General features: G+C 41.6%; 1 protein-coding gene across 1 annotated transcript in view; it reads right to left on the reverse strand.

Moving 5' to 3' along the window:
• The window catches only part of Ablim3 (actin binding LIM protein family member 3), a 109667-nt gene that overhangs the window by 43015 nt on the left and 39825 nt on the right, over positions 1–26827 (reverse strand). Inside the window, exons 3-6 of the mRNA XM_027949352.2 lie at positions 12503–12686; positions 10470–10582; positions 4788–4914; positions 942–1035 (exon numbers count right to left, since the gene is read on the reverse strand). Coding sequence (XP_027805153.1) covers positions 942–1035; positions 4788–4914; positions 10470–10582; positions 12503–12686 — 518 coding nt within the window. The remainder of the gene's footprint in view (positions 1–941; positions 1036–4787; positions 4915–10469; positions 10583–12502; positions 12687–26827) is intronic.

Below are 26827 nucleotides of genomic sequence, written 5' to 3' on the forward strand. Positions count from 1 at the left end.
ACACCATCTCCTGCTGAGCCCACATGTGGCACAGAGTCCTTCTCAGCTCAGCACACATGGTAACCACCATCAGCTGGCCAGATCTGGCAAAACTAGTATTTCTGCTCACAGTAGCTAACCCAGTCTGCCATAGCCCAGCCATTGTCAGACGAAAAACATCACAGGTCTCTCATCTAACAAGACTCTGCTGTGGATGTAGAGGTCACAAATCTCTCATTTAATGCCACAATCTGAGTATGTAAGCAGTATCTGAATATGAGTTGTTAGCAGTAGAGTCAATATTAGATCTTAATGGTTCCTTCTTTTATGCTATTATTTTTTCCTTTGTACCCAACTCTTTTCTGCTTCTAATTTCTCAAGGTGAATAGAGAAGACAGCTTCCAGGTCACATAGTATATAAAGGAGGCCCAGGAAGGCCAGTGGATGGGGGCTCAGGCAAGGGCTCAGCAAGGTGCTGCAGGTTGTCTGTCACTGGCAGAGTGAAATGTGCATCAGAGGCTGGGAGAACTGTTGCCATGGTGATGGACCAGCCAAAGAAGGGCTTAGGGAGCAAGCTGCTAGACATGTTGGTTCTGAAATCAGCACATTACCAAAGACTTAAAATTTTTTTTTAAAAAAGCTTCCATCTTTAGGCAGGGCTGAGAGGAAAATCCTAATTGTTACTCCCCAGAAATATGTCTGGGTCGGAAGCCAAAGAAGCAACTGATTTTTCCAGCACAGCAATTTTTGAACCAGGAATAATTGTGTCAACTTTATCATTCTGGGGGTGTTCGGAGATCTTGGCAAGGTTATCTGTTTAAGGTCATGTAGCAAGCAAAGCTGGGGAGGTTTAGGCTATGAAAGAGGGGGTCTGGGGTGACTTTCTCTTTCCTTGGTGATGGCATTTTGGAGCCACAGACCATATTGCTCACGTATCTTCATGGTTACAAGGGCCCACTCACCTCCAAGACCCTGCCGCTGATGTATCGGTCACAGGTCTCACATTTAATGCCAAACTGGGAGTGGTAGTCAGACTCGCAGTATGGAACGCCATCCCTGCAAGAAGAAATTGACACAGGATGAGGAGGTTAGGGGGATCCCTGGGGGTGTCCTCTGGCAGTGCCAGGAACTGCAGCCTAAGGTGTCTGGGCTGGGGTTGGAAGTGCTTTGAGATCATTTAAAATGCAGATTCCTCAGATCCCCCTGGAACCATGGAATCAGAGAATCCTTGGGGTAGAGGGCCCAGGCATTGCATCTGGTAAGCTCCCCAGCACGGATGGCAGCTCTTGCTCTGGATGCTGGCCTAGGGTGGCCCTTTTCCACCCTCTTTCTTCCCCTCCCCAGGAGTTCTCCAGACCCATTCTCTTCCCTTAGCCCTCAAAAGACTCTGAAAATTATTTAAAACATCTAAGGGTTGTTTTATTTAGAATAGGTAATATTGGTATGTGACACAACAGTCTCAAGGCATAAAGGGAGAAATCCCCACCTTCCCTCCAGTTCCTCTCAGGGTTCCTTCCAGGAGGTAATGGATGTGATCAATGTTTTGCACATCCTTAAGGATCAAACATCTCACCTGTAGTGGAAGAACCATCTGGTTGTGCTGCAAGATCAGCAGCTTCCCCTGAATGCCTCCTACACGCTCTATTTCTACTCAGTGCTTCGGACTTAGCAGACAGAGGTGATTGCCATCGGTTATCTTACACTACCTCATACTACTTACACTACCTCTTACCACTAACACTTCTTGCTTGGTGTGTGCTGGGCTCTCTGGTGGTGTTTCACATTTAATCCTTAGGGCAGCCCCATGGGCTCAATGCTATTTCCCAAGGGGTGGACAAGGAAACCCAAGCAGGGAGTCGTTGAGTAACTTGTCCTAGGCCACCCAGGATGACAGGAAGCTGGGATCTGGATCCAGATGGTCTGGTTTCTCATCCAGGTTTACATGAGGATTAAAGGAGATAGGGCCAGTGTATCCAAGGGTTAGCATGGTGCCTGGCCCACAGTGGGTACTCAGCTCATGGCAGCAATTGCCAAGATTGCTTAGAGGGGATTTGGGGAAGGATGTTTGGTGCTCAACTCTCCAGAGCTGACACAGAAACAGTTGAGGACACTGGTGAGCTCAGCCCAGCCTTTTGGACCTACCTAACTTTAAGGAGTGGACTGAACTCTGAGGAGAGAGGGATGTTTCCCCCACTTTTGAAGTTGGTTCAAAGTGTGATATAAAGGACAGACATGCCAAGTTTCTATCTCAAAGATGGGGCCATGCTGGGGCTTCTGGGAACCCTGCCTGGGCAGCAGGGCAGCCAGCACTTCCTGAAGAAGCAACAAGGAGAGCTGAAGTGTGGCAAAGAACTGGAGGTGAGACTGTGCCCACAGAGCAAGGACTTACTTGTGACCCTATGAGACAAACCTCCTCCACTCCTTCAAACCCCCCAGCCCTCAAACAAGTTCTCACTCTGTTAGTACAAGAGGGCTACTTTGCAGGGGAAGCAAAAATTGTTCATCAGGAGGCAGGTCAATGAGCCAGAAAAATTTGGCTATAAATGCCAACACAACCTTATTTGGATGCCTGAGTTGGGGAGGCCTTAAGGAACTTGAAATGTCCCTGATTCTGAAAAGATAGATGGTAAAATGAAGATTTATTGGGCACTCATTAGGTACAAAGTACAGATCTCTGAGCCTTGACACATCCCTACCAGGAGTTGATCTTATTGAACCTATTTTTATAAATGAAGAAGCTAAGATTCAGAGCAGTTGAGTCCCTGGCCTAGGTCACACAGACTGGGCTTCTACTCTGGCATCTGATGCCATCACCACTCTGTCTCAACCAGGTGAGGAACCCAGAGGCAGACTGTAGAGGCGCCAGGTGTAGTGGGTAACCTGGGCTGGGCCTCCTTGAGAGGAACTCAGAGCAAGCTCTTACTGCCCCAGAGAATTTTGACTTGGGCTCCCAGATTCAAGCACTCCTGGCTGATGACTTACTAAGGACACTCCTTCCTTGGCAGGTCCAGAGGGAAATGCCAAACTCCCACTGACATGCACTCAGAACTTTTGGTGACCCGACCTCAGCTCACCTCTGCAGCCTGGGACTCTGCTTCATCTCTGCACTCACTCGAGCTCCCAAATGGGGTGAGGGTGGGTGCTCCACACTCACCACCTGTCTTGTCTTGCCAGGCTAGGTATGCACACTCTCCTGTGCATTTTCAAATCTTACACCCTTTTCCAACATGCAGCCCAAAGACTATCACCTGCCACGAAGTTCACAGTTTCCAGACTCCACTTCCTGCTAATTAAAAGTGAGCCCTCATTTTTCTGAATGTTCACTGTCCTTCACTTGCACCTTGGACATAGGCAGGTGTTGTATGGCTACCATCCATTTCCCCTTCTGTTGGTACCAGTTCTAGGATTTTCCTTTGGAAGACACTCCTTCACTTGAGGTTACTGTAGGTCACAAAGGCTGCTTGATGGCTCTAGGATTGTATCCTCCTTGCTAGTGGTCAATCAGAAATGGGTGTGTGACCCAAGGGTAGCCAAATCAGAGGCAGCCCTGGGATATTTGCTGAAGGTCTTGGGAAACAGGCCTCTGTCTGCTAGGCTTGCTAAGCTGATAGAAGGGGAAAAAAACCTGGCATTACTGGTTATTTTCTTTGCTACTTAGGGAGGGCCTGCTTGAGAATGAATTCAACATGGGGCAGGGTGGGGGGGGGTGGGAGAGAGAGAGATCTGTAGACATCTTTAAGTCCCTAGATGCAGCCATGCCTGAAGCCAGATGCCTCTGAACTTTCAATTTCTGTGAGTTAATAAACTCCTGTTGCTTTTAAGTGAGTTAGAATTGGGTTCTCTGTCAGTTATGATTGAAAATGTTTTATGATTTAAATTTCTCATGAACTCCTTTCATGTACCCTGATTCTTCATGCATACAGCCTATCTCCCTTATTAAACTGTGTCTTGAAAGCAGAAACTATATATACAGCAACACTACATGCTCACCATCTCCTGGCATCAGGCCACATATGGGCCTAGAAAGTATCTGGGGTCAGAAGCTTTTGGGTACTTTAGTATATACATGTGGTCACTAGGATCTAGCAACAAGGGGGCTTATTCAAAGCTGCAGTGTGCAGTTTTCTGGGGGTTGGCTCCTCTGTCCCAATAGCTTTATGTGTCCATCATCTCCTCTTATCTCAGTTAAATACATTCAATAACTATATTATTGACAATGGTCAGGCATTATTGACTATGGGAAGAGGACACCAGAGTGACTAAACAAAGCCCCTGTCCTGGTGGGAGGAATAAACACCACCACTAGAGTAAGTTACTCCCCTGAGTCTTAGTATCCCATGGAGACAGACCCCTTGTGGGGGTAGTTAAGGGGGTTTAATGTGATAACCCATCCACAGCAGTTAATAACTTCCTTGCACATAATAAAAGTCCAGTAAATGGTAGTTAGACTTGTAAACATTATTAAAAAGTTACAACAGATAAGTATATAATTATAAATGTTGGCAGCCCTGCAAAGGAAACAAGCAGCAGTCTGAGGGCCGGGGCTGGGGGAGTGGAGGTGGGGCGTGGCGTAGAGGGCACCTCTGAGCAGGAGGCATAGAAGGAGCAAGTGCTGAGAGGGGCCAGACCACCACAGGCAGAGGGAACAGTGTGTGAGGGCCTGCCGGCGGAGAGAGGCTTGTAGCCTAAGTGTGGCAGCTAGGAGTGAGGAGGGGTGATGTTGGAGATTCAGCTAGGGGCTGGATGGGGAGGCCTCGGTGGACACAGAGGCCCAGGAAGCAGGGACCGGCAGGGAGAGGGACACCCACTTGCTGATGTACTCCCCGGTGAGGATGACACTGCAGGTCTGGCACTTGAAGCAGCTGACGTGCCATTGCTTGTCCAGCGCCAGGAGTGACTGGCCGTGCTTGATCTCCTCCTTGCACCCTGCACAGTCTGCAAAGACAAGAGGACACTGCTGAGCAAAACGCCCTGGGATTTTTGGCCCTCCTGCCATCAACTCATGCCCCCAGCAAAGGACTCCCCCCTCACCAACACGTTTTCCCACCTTGGCATTGGCAGCTTCCCAGAGACCCTACTAGGGAAGAGAAAAGGCCCCTGGAGACCTGGCCTGTCCATAGGGGACTTGGTGGAGGGGAGAAAAAGACCTTCCTGCTTATCATTGTGTCTGCGGCTCATCCACAGCGGTCCTGCGCTGCTTCTTCCCTCCTCTGGTTGGTAACTGAGGTTGTGCATCACTCCATGATCTTGACACCTACAGCATCCCTATTTTCTTGGAACTTGCAGCATGTGGCATGGCAAGCCCCACCCAGACCTGGGGATTTCAGCAAGATCTCTGAGCCCCGTGAAGTTTGAGAGGCACCCCTTCTGGGGATAGTCTGCTTTCTTTTTCTCTCTCCTGCCTGTACACTCAGTGGCATGGGCCACATCTGTGTTTTGAGGGTGAATTTTTCCTTCGCCTGGCATGGTGCTCAGAGAATGGTAGGAACTCCAAGCCTGTCTGCTGAAGAAGTACAAACTGGTGGCCCTTACAGTGCTCAGCAAAGGATAGAAGTCACCACACCACCCCTCCCTTCCCCAATGTGCTTATACAGCAAACATTTGCCTCCCAAGAAGCAAAGATTAGAGTCTGATGAATCTTCTGTCCCAAACCAGAACTGTCCCCTCACTCCCTGTCAATATCACTCTGGAATGTGTGTTGGGGCCAGCAGAATGTGGGGCAGGCCCAGCGGTCTGCTCGTTGCTCAATGAATGTCTGAGGAGGGGAGGGGCAGGAAATGGAGCCAGCGGCCAAGGTACTTGGGAGATGCTGGGAATTCAGGCCTAGCTGACCGGATGGCCCGCTTTAGAGGAGGACAGGGTCACGGGGCAAAGTTTACCAGAGGGCAAACCGCCCTGTTGGCGCCACACGACAAATGCACACTTTGTAGCAGTGAGGAAAAAGGGGTCACAGGTAGAGTTGGGGGAGCCTGGCTGGACAGTCCTCAATCCTGCTGGGAGCCTGTCGTGGGAGAGAAAATGAAGTGACCCTGTGTCCAGCTGGCTGTGAGGAGGGGCTAGTCCCGATGAGTGATGTGCTCAACCTCAATGCACACACTGCAGGCCTCTGGTCAAGCTTTCTAGGCCACAGAGACCGAACATTTTTGTCTCTGTGAGACTTCCCAGTAGGATTTAATAATTCTATAGGGGCTTTAAATTCACAGAGCACTTAGTCAAATATCCCAGCCAGTGCAGGAACTTGTCACATGATTGACAAATGACCCCCGCCCCCCTTAGTCACGTCAGGGGTAAGCCATTCAGCCCTTCTTGAGGAAGACCACTCTGTTTGGACAGGTATGACTGCCATGGATTCCGTCTTTATGTGGAGCTGATGCCACCTCCAGTGATTCCCCCACTCTTATGCAAATTAGAATAATCATCTTTTCCTCACATGTCATTTCCTTCAAATAAAGACAAGTAGGGCTCCTTGGTACCCTTCCTTGTGCTTCACTTGCTATGGTCATCACTGGTCTAGTTCACTTGTGGAGGCCAGAGAGGAGTGCCTGCTACTGGCCAATGAAACAGTCCTCCACTTTGTCAATAAAACTTATTTAATGGCTGCACTGTTCCATGGCCACCTTCCAGTGATGAGTCCCATCTGCTGCATTAAAGTGAAAATCTGACATGAATTTAGCATCTTGAGCTAAAATTTAGGAGCCAGTACAGTGCAGTGGTTAACACTTCAATGAGAGGTTGAGTGAGTGAGAAGCTGGCCTAGGTGAGAACCATCTAGTCGTTTGACCTCTGAGCCCTGTTTCCCTCATCTGAATTCCTTCCTTTTGATCAGCAGGTATAAGTAACATTATGTATCCATAAATGGTTAGTGTATTATTTCACACTCTCCTGTTTTTAATCCACATCCCAAGTGATGCTTGATCTCTGATCTGAGGCTACAGGCAACGCTCCTCTGCAGTGATGCTCTGCTTAGTTCTGGGATGCCTTCTCTGTGTTTCTTTTCATGATTCATTGATGGGCCTCCATTGTACTGGTTTCATATTTATCTGGATGGTTTTCTTCCTCCTTTCCTTCTTGACTACTGGTGGAGCTTCAGACACCCCATCTGGGAGCCCATGGATCTGGTGCCATAAGCAGTCGTGAGAACCGCACCCTATACTGAGTTGGTTTCTGCAGAGCCAGCTGTCCACTCCTCACATGTTCCTCTCCATTCCAAAATTATGATCATTAGCTGGTAGAAAGTCTGATGCCTCCACCTGTTCCTCCCAAGTCCCTCAGTTTATTACTGCAGCCTCTAAAGACCTTTGGCCACCATTTTTAGTTTAGTTTACTATGTCATTCATTCCACTTAGATCAGCAAAAATAAGTGGGTTTTATGAGTCACAGCAAGCTACCCACTTTGTTCTAGGTAACTAATCCAGGAAGATATAACCCTTCCAATTAGCAAGTCATGTTTCTGGTATAGGGTGTTAGCAGAATACCTCCAGAATCAGGCTGCTTAGTCTCTTGTCTTATTATCTGTGTCACTTTGGAGAAACCATTTAGGCTCTTTGAATCTGTAGTGATTAAATAAAATTTTTGTGTAGCATATTTAGTGCAGTTGCCTGACAATGGTAATAATCAATGCTGATGGTGATACTGGCATTGATAGTGATGGGGGAGTTGGTAGTGATAAGCAGTGATGTGATGCTACAAATGATGGTGATAATGATGTGATGGTGATGGTGGTAATAATGAAGGTGACACTGATGCTAATGTTAGTTATGGTGATGATGGTAGTGATGGTGGTGATGGTGATAATGGTAGTAGTGGTGGTGTTAAGTGATGGTGGTGGTGATGGTAGTGGTGGTGATGGTGTGGTATTAAGTGATGGTGGTGGTTATGGTAGTGATGGTGGTGATGGTGGTGGTGTTAAGTGATGGTGGTGGTTATGGTAGTGATGGTGGTGATGGTGTGGTATTAAGTGATGGTGGTGGTGATGGTAGTGGTGGTGATGGTGGTGGTATTCAGTGATGGTGGTGGTGATGGTAGTGATGGTGGTGATGGTGGTGGTGTTAAGTGATGGTGGTGGTAATGGTAGTAGTGGTGTTAAGTGATGGTGTTAGTGATGGTGGAGTAGTGGTGATGGTGGTGGTATTAAGTGATGGTGGTAATGATGGTGGTGATGGTGGTAATGGTGGTGATGGTGGTGATGCTGATGCTGTAACTGCTGCTGATTCTTCTCTGTGAGATCTGAGGAGACGTTTCTTTTTCCTCTGATAAGTAACATGATTCTTTCTTCTTGACAGTTCCTGAGTATTCTTCTTGATCTTTTTTGAGCAAACACTGCTCCTGTTTTTCAAGAATATCTCTATTTACCCTCCAAAGATAAAAACTCCACACTGCTGTAGCTTAAGGAACAAAAACAACAGAAAACAGGTTCTTTTGCCTTTTCCATGATATGTTCTTCTTGGCAATCTCTCAGACCTGGCTGATCTCTTGGCTCTCCTCTCTTCTTTGGGAACTCAGGAGGACTTCCAGCATGCCCTCTAGTCAGCCCCCCTGGCATTTGCAGCATGAACAGTGACCACCTAGGAGAAAATCCTTCTACGAAATATATGTGGATCCATGGATTGATGTGTGTGTGTGTGATGAATAATGACAGAAGCTACAATCCTAAAAGCTCCTCCTGAAAACTGTCCACAAACTCACTTTCCCTCACATTTCTCTACCTCCTACTCTGCAAAATTATGGTAGAGACATTTAGGAGTCTCTCTTTGAAAAGAGTTCACATGTGAGACTCCACATTTGGCTGAGGAAATCTCCCTCTGGCCAGACCCCAGCACACAGAAACATTAGCACAACCTGACAGAAATAACAGGAATCTTAATCTCAGTGCTCCTTTGGTGTGCTCACTTTATATTTCACTCGCTACAGTGTATGTTGTATGTTAGCTCAATTCTTACATAGTAATATATTCACTTTCTACAACAATCCTGAGAGGGTGATAAGAAATTCCATCCCTCGTTCAGAGCTGGGTAAACTGAGTCTCAGGAAGTCGACATGACTGATTTTGTATCATGCAGAAGGTTGGCAGGCTCCTGACTCAAGCTTGCCCTGCTCTCTACTGCCTTGCATGTTGTTCCACTGGCCTCTGGGGTTCTCAGTGGCATCAGTCACAGGCCACAGACCTGCAATCCTAGCCTCTGACTGTTTCTGGATGATGTTTCCAAGGAGTTACAAAGGATAACAGCATGTACACTCAGCCACCTTGAGATGGAAACTTGGTTAGAACAGCAAACTGTTCTTGGGCATTGCCAAGGACACTGAAGGAAGGCTGCTGCACATTCTGGGAACACGTTCCAGTTGACTGAAGGGAAGGGAAAGCAAGGGAGGGAGCCATTCTCTACCCTCCTCTTGGTTGACCATGGCTGGGCAGACTCTAATGGAGCCCCTGGGAACTGAACCCTGCTGACTTGAGGTGTTCTCTGCTCACCCTCCTAGATGGGATGCAGCCCCCACATGCTGACTCTGCTGGGCCATGTCTGGCAGCCCCTGTACCCGCACCATGATACAGCCCAAGAGGCTAATGGGTTTTCATTGATTCTCTCCATGAGGCCAGCCAGTGTCATATAACATGAAAGCACATTGGAGCCTAATGTGGCTGACGGAGACCCAGGGGGCTGATCTATGTGTGTGCAGGCATATGAAGTCAGCAGTCTGACAAGGGCATCTGGGAACGGTAATTTAGACATCTTGTTGCTAGGCACACTTGAGTAGGATGGACTTCCACCAGGAAGATGAATGCTCCAAGATACACTCTCGATCCTCACTATCCCCCCAATCTGTGGTTTGGTGATAAAACATAACATGGCACATCAGCTGCCCCTCATCCCTACATAATGGTTCCCAATTTTAGGAATAGCAAATGTCTCACACAGAAAGCTTACTAAGAGGGCTGACTCTTACAGTCCATCCCTAGAGGTCCAAGGTGAGCCCAGAAATTTGCATTTTTCACAAGTTTCACAGTGAAGCTGATGCAGGGGGCGGGGGTCCATGGGACATTCTCTCCAAAGCACTAGCCCAGTCTCTTGCTTGCTCCCAGGTGCTCCCTACTCCCTACTCTCCTCTGTGAGACATGTCTGAAAATTTTTTCTTTGTGGAGTTTGTAAAAATTGAGGACCACTGGTGACAAAAGACTTGATCAACGCTGTCACAGTGTCACTGGGACATAAGAGCAGGTACCTAGCTTGTCCCAGAAGAGAGCCACCCAAGTGACTGATGAAGTGGCACTGGCCATCAGAGTTTCCAGTTGGGCAGCCCGTCTTCCCTGCAGTATGTTCGTAGAGCTGTGTGTCTGTCTGGGCTCTCTGCCAACTGGGTCACACTTAGGAATTTCCAGGGTGGGAACCTCCCCTGCTTCCTTTTAGGCCTGTGGGAGTGGTGGACAGTGACTGAACCGAAGAACCTGTGGAGGTGCGCCCCTGAAGAGGAGGTGCCCAGTGGGGAGGACTCACGGCTTGGTCCGCGGATCTTGATGGGCTTACTGCTGGTCATAGACTGGGAGCAGGTCTGGCACACACATTCTTTACCACTGAAGGTCACCTTGTCTCCAATGGGGAACGGCTTCCTGCAAGGGGGACAAGGAAGAAAGTCAATGCTTCCTCTCCTGAGATTTTGTGACTATTGGTGACCTGATAACACACATGCTCACAGCAATGTATGAACACATGCAGCTTGTCTTTCTAGAGCACCAGGCAAATTCAAATGCTGTTCACAGTGACAGGCTGACTAAACCACTCAGTGAGGGTCCTGGAGGTCAGAACTGGAGGTCCCCAAGAGCCATTCATATGATTTGACACTGGACAAATCATGCTGCTTATCTGGGCTTACATGTTTCAATTTTAAGGGGAAGAGGCTACTAACTCCTCACGGAGTGGTTCTTCTTCCTGGAAGGATACTTTTCCATCACCACTTGACCTCCCCCATATGAAAACAAAATAATTCAATTTCTGAACTTACTGAAATTTCTTCCTTTCACTATCCAGACATTTCTCAAAATCTTCTACCCCAATGGGGAGTTTATAAGTCCCCAAATAACCCTTTCCCCTCCTACTCTGTATTTGCTCAGTTTGCTCAGCCCAGACTCAAGCTCATATAGATCCTGCCTCCCCAAAAAAATTATCAGCCATATACAGGATTCCCACACTGTCAGTTGCCTTGCTTGGCTCTTCTTGCTTCTCCTACAGTTTGGGACATCTGTCCTAGGATCTGTAAGCATAAACCCTGGCAAAGGCTTCCAGCATTTCCCCTGTCCTTGTATTTGCAGTGTGGGACAATGCAGGGGATGCTGGGCAGGAGGCTGGGGAGCCATGCTCTCACTGTGGCCTAGCCACTAACTCATGGTAGAAAGACACAGTGTTAAACTTCGCCTTGTGCTATATGGATCCTCTGTGCTGACCTCTGATGGGTCTGGAATCCTAGAACGCAGGGCTCAGGTCCTAAGAGATAGATGAATGAATGAATTTAATTGACTGATTATATTTTCTTACATAGTCTCCCATTAATCTCAATCAGAAACTCCAATTGGTTAATTCCTCTAGCTGATAACTAACCAGTGGCTATTTTTTTTTTGAGAATAATAATCAATCTATAAATTCTTTTCCCAACTAAAAATGCAGATATACTTCAATCATGCTTTACTTATTACTTAATCAGAGATGTCCATTAAATTTTAATGTATTTGTGGGCAGGATTGAGGTTTTTCTTTATTTTTTTTTCATCTCCTTAATGTGGTGCTTGGCATACAGTAGACTCTTAATGTACCTTTGCTAGATTAACAAGTGACTGAGATGCTGGGGTGGAGAAGGGGGCAGGGAGGTGCTCTCCATCTTTGGAGAGGTCTTGAGAGAGGCTAGATGGTTATCATGACAATGAGAAGAATAATAACAGACACACTATGCACCAGTTACTGAGCTAAGGTCTTTGCATTCAGCATCTCACTGATCTTCACAAAAACCAAATGATGTTGCTGTGGTTTTGAGCCCTTATTACTGATAGAGAAACTGAAATGTATAGAGGTGGGGTCCCTTACTAGGGTCACCCTGCCAGCAGGAGATGGTACTGTGGTGGTGGAGGAAGGCTATAAACAGACATCCTTGTACCACCTGTGGATTAAGTCACAGGAGCCTGAGCCAGATTTGTGTTTCCAAACTGTATTCCAAGGGACCAGGGTACTTAGTGGTTTTTTGGGGTATAGGTGGAGCTTTTGATAGGAATGGGAGACTGAATATGGAGCTCGGATTCTCACTCTGCTTCCACCATAGGATGAACTAGTGTTTTACATCAGACTGCACGTGAAGGGAGGGATTCAGCTGTTAAAAGGTTTGAATACCACTGGCCCTTCAGATCCTTTCGTCCTTGCAGTCCTTGAGGTCAGGTGTCTAGCATAAGCCCAGTAAGCCCCAGAACTTTTGTTTGGGAATGGCCATGTCTTCCCCTTCCCTGGGGCTCAGCCTAAGGGCCCAGGCCCTGTTGGCCACCTGCTGACCTGCACAAGCTGCACACGAAGCACTTGGGGTGGTAGGTGCGGCCCAGGGCGGAGATGACCTCTCCTGTGATGAAGTCCCGGCAGCTGTCACAGCGGGTGCCATAGAGTTGCTGGTAGTCCTGGGTGCAGATGTACTCCTGGTTCTTGAAGAAGAAGCCCGACTGGGCCAGGCCACAGCCACACACTTGGGGAAACAAGGAAAAAACAAGGGCAGGTTGAGTCCAGGGAGGTCTGCAAGCGTGAGGTCCTCACTGGGGGAAAGGCTGGTATCTGATTTTGTCATGAGTGGCCAGAGAATGGTAGCAAAACAGGCCTCGTGGGGCTTTGGGGCCAGTGTTGCCTTACAGTATGGCCTACAGACCACCTGCATCAGAGTCATGGGGGAGCTTCTTTAGAGGCAGATGCCTGGGCCTGGTCAAGCTCCCTGGGGCAGGGGCCTGGCATCTGCATTCTGCACAGTGCCTAGCCAATGCTAATGCAACACCATGGATGTGGTACAATCCTTTCAATACACTCAAGTTTAAGGCCCTGTGACTCATGCAGTGCTGGTAGTATCGTGAATTATATAAAAGAATCACTCAGTTAAAATTCTCCCCACTACTTCCTAGGTGCTTGATGCTGCCGGGTGAATAGCAGCGTGGAGACCACATGCTCCACATCCCAAATGGCAGACAACTTCTGATGGCAATGGGATGGTTAGTTCAGTCTCTAATCTATCCTCACCACAGCCACAGAGGATTGGTCTGTTCCCAGCATGAATGAGAAAACACTCCCTGAACTGCAAAGAGCTAAAAATGTATGCAGAGAAAAGATCACACAGAAAGATACCACATACCCAGAGTGATGGGCCCTGGGGTAGGTTCATGCAGTAAATACTGTGGGTAAGAGTGATGTAGGGACTGGGGTAGGGGTGGTATTTGTAGGGAGTAGAGGGAAGTCATACAGGAAAAGGGTTTTTAGACATGTTTGAGGAAGGGCTCAATTCAATTTAAGAAGTTCAGGCTTTGTGGGGTACTGAGAAGCCACAGCAGTTTTATCCCTAGTTTTAAGGGGGGGGAATCTCAAACATAAACAAAAGTGGAGAGGTATAATGTTACCCATCATCTTGTTGCCAAAATGATCAATTGCACTGATGAGCCATAATATGAATTTGTTAGACATTTCATAAGTTCTCTTCGAATGTTCTTGTAGACATTATGAAGAAATAAATAGAAGTTAGATAATAGAAGAGGTAGATTTATAAGTGTCTGAACAACTGAGTTATGTGGGAACGAGCTCCAATAAAGGACTTTGACATATGGGAAATAAGATTTTCTCATAAGGAGTTAAGTTATGAAATCAAAACATCATGGGCAGAATGTCAAGAGGTGAGGTTTCTTCCATAGAAACAAATGGCTCCCAGGGCCAACAGAAGAACAGCAACTCACGGAGTGCATTTGTGCAGCTAATGTGAGGATGGATCCCTCAGGAAGGGGCTGGTCAGCAGCTAAGGGAAAGCAAATGAATCCTCTTTGAGTCCTGTGGCCAGCTCCCATGTTCTTAGCCTGCCCTCACCAGGAGACTGCTTGGCAGCTTGGCTTTTCACATAGATAGCCTCTGGGAGGGGACAAGTTAGCTGGGCCAACACAAACTAGTCCAAGGGGAGAGTTACAGCTCTCACACACATTAGTGAACAGTTACTCTGGTCTTTCACATGGGTTTTCTGAGGGTTTGGTTACTATACGTCGACATTTTCAGGAGGGATCAATGGTGAGGGAAATCAATGAGGTAGTTTCCCAACCCGAAGATCTGAGGAACCAGCCTGGAATCAGACAAAATCACCCCAGCAAATAACACGTCATCATTGACTGGGAAAGTTGTTCTGCAGAAGAAGCCAGAATAAAAACAGGAAAGATTTCCCAGGTGAACGCCAGAAATATTTCGCAAGTGTTTATTCACCTCTGTAGGTTAGAGGAAGGCTTAAAGGGCCAGGGTGAGGGAGAGAGAGGTGGCTCCAGAAATCACAGCAGGACAGTTGGAGATGGGGATCAGACCTCTGGACTCCAGGCTCATCACTGCCATAAGTCTCCGGAAGGCAGTGAATGCGGTCCTTCTTTCCCTGGGGCCTCCATTCACTTCTGTGCAAAATGAAGAGGCTGAGCTTTTCCTTCACAGCTGACCTCCTGTGAGTCCATGAGAAGGACTTCCTCAGGGTGTACTGTGTGTCTGAACATTTTAAATTCACTGTGGAGTCTTGCTTGTGGCCCCCAAGCCACCCCTGTGAAGAGGCAGGGCCATGGTGGGGACAGTGGTGACAGGAGGTGGGGGAGGGCTCATCTTCCACCAGGCATCATGAGAATTCATCATATCAAACAATGCCTAGTCCCCAGAGCAGACTAAGCCAGAGTACAGGCTGTCCTGGGTGTGCAGGTGGCGGATCAATTGCTTCGTGGAATTAGTTGGATCCTGGCCTACGACCTCATTGGAAATAGTTCCTGTTTTTTCCCTTCTTTTCTCCCCTTTGTTTTCCCAGCTAACTCCACCCTCAGAGCTACCTCTCCCAGTACAGAAAACCAGGAGGCCACAAGAAAACTTGGAACGACCAATTCCTCCATTTCCCCCCCAAGGAGCTGAAGGAGGAAGCTTTTGGTAAAAAGGATGTCACGGTTGATAAGAGTCTCAGGGGTTCCTGGAAATACAGTGGAGAATACAGGGATAAAAGGTATGTAGCAAGCAGTATGAGCATGACAGATGTGTTTGAGGCTGAGCAGAGATGGATGTTCAAATAACAGGAAGGTCATGAAGAAGGTTAGCAATATAGATTTAACAGAACTAGTGTATCCAGGCCAGTCATTATTCTGTGAATCAAAAAAAAGTCTATTAATTAAATAAAACAAAAGTAAATACTATGGTTGGACAATAGGAAAGATTGTGCAAAGTTAAAACAGCATGGTATTGGCACCAAAACTGGCAGGAAGATCAATGGAATGGAATAGAAGACAGAAAATGCCCCATAAACACAGTTATCTGATATTAGACAAAGGTGCCAAAAATATACATTGGAGAAAAGATAGCCTTTTTAACAAATGGTGCTGGGAAAACTGGAAATTCATATGTAGTAGAATGAAATTTAACTCCTATCTCTCACTCTGTACATAAATCAACTCAAAGTGGACCAAAGACCTAGAAATTAGACCAGAAACCCTACGACTGCTAGAAGAAAATGTAGTCCCAATACTCCAATAAGTCAACTCAGGAATCAACTTTCTTAACAAGACTACTAAAGCACAAGAAGTAAAATTTAAAAAAAAATCAATAAATGGGATGGCATCAAATTAAAAAGCTTCTGCACAGCAAAGGAAACAATTAAGAGTATGAACAGAGAGCCTCCAGAATGGGAGAAAAATCTTTGCCACCTGTTCCTTAGGGCATTAATATCCAGGATATGCAAAGAACTCAAAAAAGTTAACGTCAAAAAAACAAAAACAAAAATCCAACCCAATTGATAAATGTGCAAAGAAATTAAACAGACACTTCTCAAAAGAAGAAATATGAATGGTCAACAAATATATGAAAAAAAAAGTTCAACACCTCTAGCAATTAGAGAAATGCAAATTAAAACTACATTGAGATTTCATCTCACTACAGTCATAATGGCAATTATCTAAAATACAATGTCGGGGAAAGGGTACGCTCATACATTGTTGGTGGGACTGAAAATTAGTGCAACCACTCGGGAAAGCAGTGTAGAGATTCCTCAAAAAACTAGGACTGGTACCAATATATGTCCCAGCTATCCCACTCCTAGGTATATATCCAAAATATTTAAAATCTACACACTACAGTGTCCTAGCCATATCAATGTTTATAGCAGCACAATTACCAATAGCCAAGCTATGGAGCCAACCTAGGTGTCCTTCAACAGATGAATGTATAAAGAAAATGTGGTATGTCTACACACAATGGAGCATTACTCAGCCATAAAGTGGAATGACTTTATGGCACGCGTCAGTAAACGGATGGAACTGGAGACTATCATACTAAGTGAAATAAGGGAGTCAAAGGTGGAATATGTTCTCTGATATGCAGAAGCTAATCCAAAATAATGGGGGGGGGGTAAAAAAAAGAATAGAAGAAAGATCAGTGGAGTAGACAAAGGAGGAGGAAAAGTAGGGAGGAGGGGTGGGATAGAGAAAGACAGTGGAATGACCCGACCTTGTTTTTCTATGTACATATATGAATACACCACATTGAATCTCATCATCGAGTACATTCATAAGACAATAATAAAAAAAAAAAAACTATAAGTGTATAGCAGAAAGATCAGTAGAGTGGAGGGAAGGGAACATGGGGAGGGAGAAGGGAAGGGGAAGTACTGGGGACTGAATTAGAACAAATTATATTCCATGCTTTTACAATTATGTCAAAATGAATCCTATTGTTACATATAACTAAAAATAACCAATTGAAAAAAAAAAGAACTGGGAAAATACAGAATGAATGCTCACTGTAAATAGAAGATTGCTACTCAGCCCTAGCCACACGTGAGAGGAAAGCACGGGGTTTCAGGGCTTACTGGACCTTTGTCCCTAGTACTGTTCTGCAACTCAGGTGCATGTGACTTGAGAAATTGATTTCACTTTCTGGAGCTCATTTGTAGAATGAGGGCGGGAGGTAGTAACAGAGGGGCACGTTCAGATCTGAAAGCCTAGCATTCTGCCATATAGTTCTGCTGATTTTCAACTTTTCAGATGAGATTAGATTTTATGAAAATTTCAAAATCAGAAGTGCCTCCAAGGGTAATCTAATTCATTTATTTGATACATTTTAATTTTAAAATAGATATAGATAAAATATATAAAATATATTTGTACAGTTTAAAGAGTAATAAACACACACCTATGTGCCCCCTACCAAGTTTATTAAATAGGATGTTACTAGTGCCACAGAAGCCCGTTTTCCTCGCCCTAGACCTCCTTCCCACACCGTCCCTAATCGTGTGTTTCATCCCTTTGTTTTTCCTTATAGGTTTATCCCTTGTGACGAATCCACTAACACTATATTGTTTAGTGTGCCCTGTGCTTGAGCTTTATATTGATGGAATATTTCTGCACTTATTCTTCGGTGCTTGCTTCCTTTGCTCAGTATGGTATTTGAGACTCACCCATGTCAATGCACGCAACTGCAGTTCATTCATTTTCACTAGGCTGGTGCTTTCCATAGACTGAATAAATCACAATTGATCTATTCCACTGTGGAAGGACATGTGAGCTGGGTGCATTTTTTTAAAAATTTGCTTTTATAAAAATGCTGCTGTGAATCTTCTTGTATTTGTGAGGTGATGACTATTTTCTATTTTGTCCCCCACTTATATTCCACCAATAGATCCCCCTGATCCATTTCCTCACATACTTGGGAACATTTGACCAGTCAGACATGCGAAATTCACAATAAGGGCTGGGGATGTGGCTCAAGTGGTAGCATGCTCGCCTGGCATGCGTGCGGCCCAGGTTCGATCCTCAGCACCACATACAAGCAAAGATGTTGTGTCCACGGAAAACTAAAAAGTAAATTTAAAAAAAAAATTCTCTCTCTCTCTCTTAAAAAAAAAGAAATTCACAATAAGAAGATAATAAATAAATAATGTGAATTTCACAATAAAGTATGTGTGAAATTATATCTTATTATGTTTTTAAATTCCACATCTCTTAATATTAATGAAATTGAGAATCTTTTTATATGCTTACAGGCCATTTGTATTTTCCCTATTGCAAAATGTTTGTTGATAACTTTGCCCACTTTCTTTGAGACTTGTAGAAATTCATTACATATCTTAAAAATGAATTTTCCCCATTGTTATTACAAATATTTTCTGCAATTTGAGGCTTGTCTTTTTAGTCCTTTTTTTTTTTTTTTTGATGAACGGAAGTTCTCAGTTTTTGTGTTGTTGAATTTATCACTTTTCCTTTATGATGTGTACTTTCTTTATCATGTTTAAGAAATTCTTTCTACTCCCCAGTCCCAAAAAGATATCTTCTACAATGTTTTCTAAAAACTTTATTGTGTTTCTTTTCATATCTCAACTATTAATTCATCTGGAATTGACATTAGTGAATAGTATACAGTAGGGATTCAATTTTCCCTCATATGGATAGTTAATCATGTCAGTTTCATTTATCAAGCAGTTTAATTGTTCCCCACTGATCTGCAAAAAGCATGTTTCTACACGTGTGAAGGTTTATTTTGGTTCTCTGCTCAGTTCCATTGGTCTATGTATCTGTCTTTTGTCTGAGACACACTGCTGCAATAATTTAAACAGTCATAATAAGTGTATGATATCTGGTAGGACAGGCCTCCTGCCTGAGTTGCTTGTTCTTTAGAGGCAGATGAACCCTGGTCAAATGGTATTTTGCCAAAAATACAATTTTAATTTATTTTTAAATTTCTATGGAAAACCTTAAGGAATGTATTAAAGTTGCCTTGACCCTACAGTTCACTAGGGTAGAAATGTTATATTGATATTTCTTTCTTTCATTTAGGTCTTCTTCAATATCTTTCTTATGATGTTTTATAAATTTTAAATTTTATAATTTCCATCATAAAAGCTGACATGAATTAATAAGATCTATTCTTAAATTTAAAAAATTCTTAATGTAAGTGGTTTCTTAGTTATTAATCCTATATAGAAGTGAAATTTTCTTTTCTATATTTATTCTTTATCCAGTACACTTGATAAGCTCTTTATTGATTTTCTTTTTGGCATTAGTATTTAGTACATCTCTAAAATATTAGGACTCTTCTCCAAAACTAACTACAATAACCTAAAAGCATTAAAAATAATATCTTTTTTTTTCTTTTGCATAGAGACCTAACCAAGGTCCACATATTGCATGGCTGATATGCCTCTTAAGCATCCTTTAATTGCCATGCTTTTTTACCTCTTATTTCCTCTTTGTAATGTATTTATTGCAGAAACTAGGTCATATCTCCTCTAAAAATTTCTCACAGTTTGGATTTTGCTGATTGTGTCCCAGTGGTGTTGATGAACTTGTTCCCCTTTCTCTTGTGTTTCCTGTAAATTGGTGGTTGTGTCTAGAAATTTGAACTAAGATTCAGGTCTGTTTTTAGCAACACTGATATTTGCTGTTGTGTATTTCTATAATTTAGGGGTAGTGGTGATTCATAGGAATGGCTGCTATTGATTACTACCTTGATGCATCATTTTCTTACAGGTTTGCAAAATTAAGGTGTTCTAATTATTTAATTTTTTTCTTTTACTTGGTAGAATGTTTCCTTAGAAAATTTCCTTCATCAACCCTTTGCTTACATTTAAGTACATTTTGTACAAAGTACAACAACTGTTTGATTTTTCTTGACCTATAGAACTTGTTTCAGAATAATTACTAAAAAATTTTTAATTTGTTTTAATTAGTTATACATACAGTAGATTGCATTTATGCATTTTGATATATCATACATAGATGGGATATAATTTTCTCATTTTTCTGAGTGTACATTTTGTGGAATTACATTGGTCATAGAGTTACATATATACATAAAGCAAAATGTCTGTTTCGTTCTACAATCCTTCCTATCCCCACATCCTCTCTCCTTCCCTCCCTTAATTTCCCTCCACCTAATCTAAGGTAGCGCTATTCTTCCCTAGTTCCCCCCACCTTATTGTGAATTAGCAACTGCATATTAGAGAAATCATCCGGCCTTTGGTTTTTCAGGATTGGCTTATTTTGTTTAGCATGATATTCTCCAACTGCATCCACTTACTGGCAAATGCCATAATTTCATTCTTATTTAAAGCTGAGTAATATTCCATTGAATGTATATATACCACATTTTCTTTATCCATTCATTTATTGAAGGACATCTAGGTTGGTTCCATAGTTTGGGTATTGTGAATTGACCTGCTATAAACATTGACATGGCTGCATCACTGTAGTTTGTTGATTTTTAAGTTCTTTGGGTGTGAACTGAGGAGTGGGATAGCAAGGTCAAATTGTGGTTCCATTCCCAGATTTCCAAGGAATCTCCATACTGCTTTCGATATTGGCTGCACCAATTTGCAGTCCCACTAACAATGTATGAGTGTAACTTTTCCCCCACATCCTCTCCAACATTTATTGTTGTTTGTCTTCATAATAGCTGCCATTCTGACTGGAAAGAGATGGTATCTTAGAGTAGTTTTGATTTGTATTTCTCTGATTGCTAGAGATGATGAGCATTTTTTCATATATTTGTTGATTGATTGTATATCCTCTTCTGAGAAGTGTCTGTTCAGGTCCTTGGCCCATTTGTTGACTGGGTCATTTGTTTTTTCGGTGCTTAGCTTTTTGAGTTCTTTATATACCCTAGAGATTAGTGCTCTATCTGATGTGTGAGGGGTAAAGATTTGCTCCTAGGATGTAGGCTCTCTATTCACCTCACAGATTGTTTCTTTCAGAATAATTATTTCACTAGCATTATCTAAAGGTTACCAATGGGTTTTTCCTCATTATTATAAAGTAATTTTCTAAGTCATTTGTAGATTATTATGTTTTCTACACAATTACATCATCTAAAATTTATCACAAGTTTGTTTTTTCCTTTCAGACAATGTAAATTTTATTTCTATATCTTATGGCATTGCTAGGACCTTCAGACCAATGTTGAACCAAAATGTGACAGTGAGCATTGTCCTGATATTAAAAGAATGCTTTTAACATTTTACCATTAAATATGTTTGATTTATTTATTACTTTTTAATTATTATTTGTTGTTCAAAACATTACAAAGCTCTTGACATCATATTTCATACATTTGATTCAAGTGAATTATAAACTCCCATTTATTTATTTCTTTATTTAGCATCATTCATCAGCTATGACAGCTTTTCCTGGTACTGGGGATTGAACCCTATGGGGTTTTTACCATGAAGCTACATTCCATTTAATTTTTTTTTTTTTTTTTGTACAGGGAACTGAACCCATGGGTGCTTTGCTACTGAGATACTACATCCCCAGCCTTTTTAAACTTTTGGGACAGTGTCTTCCTAAGTTGCTGAGGCTGGCTTCACACTTGTCTCAGTCTTAGCCTTCCAAATTGCTGGGATTACAAGCATATGCCAGCTATGACAGACTTATTTGATTCCTCCTGCTTTTAGAAACTCACATAAATAGGTACTGATTTTTAAATTTACCTGATACTTTCCTACCTCTATTAAGATATTCAGATGATTTTACCTCTTGATATCTTTATAAATGTCTTAGACAATTTTCTAATATAGTAGCCAATTTTGCATTGCTGAAATAAACCATGTTTTATCAATTATTTTATATTTTTCACAATTTTCTGGACTTGGATTTTTAACATTTTGTTTGGGTTTTAAAACTCATGTTTGTGAATTATATTGATCTATAATTACCTTTTATTGCTTGTTATTATGCTGTCTCAAAAAAAATGAGTTGGGGAGTAGTTTCTTTCCATTTTATGAAAGAGTTTCTGAAAGATTTAAATGATCTGATTTTGAATGTTTTAAGAACTTGATTGAAAAGCTATTTTTTTTTTTTTTTTTGTAAAGAGGTTTTCTTTGTTTATTTGTTTTGGTACTGGGATTGAACCTACAGATGCTAAACCACTAAGCTACATCCTTAGTCCTTTCTGTTTTTTATTTTGTAATTTTGGGACAGAATTTGCTAAGTTGCATAGGAACTTGCTAAGTTGCTGAGGCTGGTCTTGAATTTGCAATCCTCCTGCCGTGGCCTCCCAAATCTATGGGATTTCAGACATGTGCTACCATGCCCGGCATAGAAGAGTTTTAACTCCTAATTCAGTAGTTCAATATCTTGGATGGTTTTAGGACTACTTAGGTTTTAAAATTTCCCTTTGGGTAAGTTTTGGTAAGTTATGCCTTATGAATAATTGATGTTATCTAAGTTTTAAAATTTATTATTCTAAAATTGTTCATAATATTTCCTATTATGACTTTAATTTTAATAGCAACTACAGTTAGGTCCCTATTTTCTTTTTAAGATTGCTCAATTGTACGTTTTCTTGTTACTTGAATAGTTTTGCCAGAATTTTGACTATTTAAATTGTTTCTTTAAAGAACCAACTTTTGGCATTCTTAATCTTGCTCATTGTGTCTTTTCTTTGATTAATGTTTATCATTTCCTTCCGTCTATTTTCCTTGGATTCAGTCTGCTTTTCAATCCTTTAGAGTTCAATACTAAGTTCATTGATTTTTAAACTTCCATTCTATGGTGATTTTTTTTTTTTTTTTTGGTACCAGGATTGAACCTAGGGGTCTTAACCTCTGAGCAGTATCCCCAGCCCTTTTTATGTTTATTTTTATTTTGAGACAGGGTCTCACTAAGTTGTTGAGGCTGGCTTTGAACTTGAGCTACTGGGAGTACTGATGTGCACCAATATGACCAGCTCTATTGTAATTTTTTGAGGCTATATATTTTTCTTGGAGAACCACTTTAAGCTACATTTCATAATGCAAAGTCTCCTTCTTTCTCCCTTTTACCTCCCTCCCTCCCTCCCTCCTTCCTTCCTTCTTTCCTTCCTTCTTTCCCCTCTCTCTTTCTTTCAGAGCTGGGGATTGAACCTTGGGCCTTGAACATGTGAAGCAAATATTCTACCCCTGAGTTATAGGCTCAGGCCCTCATGATGCAAGTTTCTGATTCATAGTATTTTTGTTATCTCTCTCTTCCAAGTTTCTAATTTTAATTAAGCTTTTGCTAACTATTCCATCTTACATCTTAGCTCTTTGTTCTTGGGGTCATTTTCCTTCTGCTTAGAGGACATACTTTGAAATTTTATTTAGTGAAGATATACTGAAAAACATTCCGTTTTTGCTGTCTGGAAATGTTTTTACTTTGCCTTTCGTTCTTTTAACAGTTTTTATGAGATACAATTATATGTCATATAACTCAATAATCTAAAGTATACAAATCAATCTTAGCTAATATAATTATAATGCATTTAGTATTTTTATCACCTACAAACCACAAACCTATTAGAAATCACTCTTCATCTTATTCCACATCCCCAGCCCTGGGTAACCACATCTGCTTTCTGTCTCTACATAGTTGCCTATTCTGAACATTTAAAAAATTCTGAACCCTTTTAAAATATGGAATCATACATCATGTAGCCTCTGATGATGACTGTTTTAAACATGTTTTCAAGGTTCATCCACATTGGAAGATACATTCGTATTTCATTCCTTTCCACTGCTGAACACTATCTGACTGTATGGATATAATATGCTTATATCTTCATTGGTTGAGAGATATTGGGTTATTTTCCCCTTTTGGTCATTATGAGTAATACTGCTGTGAATGTTCATATGTAAGATTCTATGTGAACATGGTTTTCCTTTCTTTGAGTATATATCTAGGAGTAAAATTTGGAATTGTTGGGTCATATGGTAACTCCATGTGTTTAACCTTTTGAGGAATTGCCAGACTGTTTTCCAAAGTGGCTGCACTGTTTTACATTCTCACCACAGCCTATGAGGGCTCCAATGTGTCCACATCCAAAGCCACACCTTGTATTATCTTTTTGATTACAACCATCCTAATGGATGTTTTCATTTGTTTGATAGCTAATGATATTGACTATTTTTTTTCATGGGCTTATTATATATTTGTATAACTTCTTTGGAGAAATGTATTTGCCAATCCTTTGCCCATTTGAAAACTGAGTTATTTGTCTTTTTATTGTTAAGGGTAAAAGTTCTTTACATAGCTTAGACAGCAGTTCTTTATCAGACAAATAATTTGCAAACAGTTTCTCCCATTTTGTGGGTTATCTTTTCACATTTTTAATGGTTTTTTTTGAAGCACAAAAAGCTTTAAATTTTGATGATGTTTAATTTACCCATTTTTCTTTTATTCATGTTGTATCTAAGAAGACATTGCTCAAATCAAGGTCACAAAGATTTATTCTCATATTCCTTCTAAGAGTTTTACAGTTTTAGCTTCTATGTTTAAGTTTTTGATCTGTTTTGAGTTCATTTTTATGTATGTGTGAAAAAAATCTGATTTCCCTTTTCTGTAGCATTTTTTTTGAAAAAAAAAAGTAGTCTTTCCCTGTGAATTATCTTGGCAACTTTGCTGAAAATTAACTAATTATAAATGTAAAGGTTTATATCTGAACTTTTGGTTCAATTAAATTGATTTATGTCTATCCTTGTGCTACTACCACACTGTATGGTTTACTAGAATCTTATAGCAAGTTTTGAAAGTGAGAAGTATGGGTTCTCAAATTTTGTTTTGCTTGGTTATTCTATGTCCTTTGAAATTCCATGTGAATTTTTAGGAACCTTCTGTCAATTTCTGCAAAGAAGTCTTTTGACAGAGATTACATTTGCTATGGACTGAATTGTGCCAATTCCAAGACTCAAATGCTGAAGTCCTAACCTCCAATGTGATTATGTTTGGAGATGTAGACTTTGTGATAATTGGGTTCAAATGAGAATTTGTACCCTTACAACCAGAGAGCTGTCTATCTGTCTTCTTCTCTCTCTGCCAGGCAAAGACAGCAAGATGGTGGTCATCTGCAAGTCAGGAAGAGTCCTCACCAGAACCCAACCATAATGTCACCTTAATCTTGGACTTCCCAGTTTATAGAAATGTGAGAAGATAGGCTGGGGTGGAGAAAGAAAGTGAATTTCTGTTGTTTAAGCCACCCTGTTGTCTATAGTATTTTGTTATGAGCTGTGACAGCATTAAGTCTGTAGATCCCCTTGAAGAGAATAGCTGTCTTAACAATATTAAATCTTCTGATTCATGAACATGGGATGACTTTCCACTTGTTTAGGATTTCTTTAATTTTTTATAGTTGTTATAGTGTAAGTTTTGCACCTATTTGTTAAATTTGTTTCTGTGTTTTTATTTTTAAAAAATCTTTCCATGTTTATTTCTTAAATTAATTAATTACTTAATTATTTTTAGCAGTCATATTAATTCAGAATTTTATTTTCAGGAATTTGAATATCTTGCATCATTTATACCTTAAAATAGTATGGTATTGTAAATCAAATTTTTTTCTCAATTTTATTTTCAGGTTGTTCATTGCCAGGGCATAGAAATAACAATTGATGTTGGTATGTTGATCTTGTGTCTGGAAATCTTGATTAATCTGTCTATTAGTTCTCATAGTTCCTTAGTGTATTCCTTAGGATTTGCTATGTACAAGATCATGTATGCCTTCATTTTTGATTTGGATGCTTTTTACTTCATTTTCTTATCTAATTAACCTAGCATGAAACTTCAGTGTACTGTTAACTAGGGTGGTGAGATCAGACATCCTTGTCCTGTTCTTGATCTTAAAGGGAAACACATTCAGTCTTTCACCATTAAGAATAATGTTTATCTGTATCTTTGCCTTTGCTCTAGAAAGATAGTTTTGCTGAATACATAATCCTACTTTGACAGTTTTTTTTCCAGAATATTAAAGATATTATTCCACCATTTCTTGTTTCTTTGTTGCTATCAAAAGTTAGCTGTCAGCTTATTTACCATTCATATGCAGATGATCTGTCTTTTGTCTCTGGCTATCTTTAAGATTATCTCTTTATTTTTTGATGATCTGAGGTTTCTCTCTGATGTGTGTAGGTATGTTTCTTTTATATTTTCCTGCAAGGTTTTATTATATAGTTCTAATATAATGGTAGAAAATTTCAATAAACCAAGTCTTCAAGGTTCTGGTTCTCTCATTGTTTCTCCTGGTTCACTCTCCATTATGATTTGAATGTTTTTAACTGAGTTACTCATTTTCTTAATAACATTATCTATGGGAACATTTTAGGAGCCTGGAGTAAAGTTGAGTCTCTTCCACAAGGATTATTATTTGCCTCTGCCATTTGCCAACCATGTGACTTTCTTCTAAATTCTCCACTTTATTTAAAAAAAAATTTCCACCAAATGCACACCATGAATATCATCCATGAATGATGTAGTGAAGAGAGAGTTTTGTACAAGTTTTAGCCCCCTCTATCCTGTGCCAAAATTGGGTCAGGCAAGTTTCTTTTCTGTCTTCTTCTCCAGGGTCAATTTATTTCTCACCCAGATTTCTGTGGGGGAAATCTCAGATTTACACTGAAGTCTCCTATTATATTCCCATTTGTCCAGGCTCTAGGATTTTCTTTATCTCCATGACCCATTTAGACATGAAGGTCAAAGCTCAAGGTCTCCAGGGTTCAACAAAACCCATCAGCATGAAACCTTGAACTGGTAGTCACACCAGGATTCCTCCTCTTTTTCTTTTCTTTTATTTTTAACCTCTGCAGTTTCCTTTCTTTCATGCCTGCACAGTATCATATGTTAAAAGGGTAGTAAAAGA

Source organism: Marmota flaviventris, chromosome 5 (assembly GCF_047511675.1).
Source record: "Marmota flaviventris isolate mMarFla1 chromosome 5, mMarFla1.hap1, whole genome shotgun sequence".
Classification (NCBI taxonomy): domain Eukaryota; kingdom Metazoa; phylum Chordata; class Mammalia; order Rodentia; family Sciuridae; genus Marmota; species Marmota flaviventris.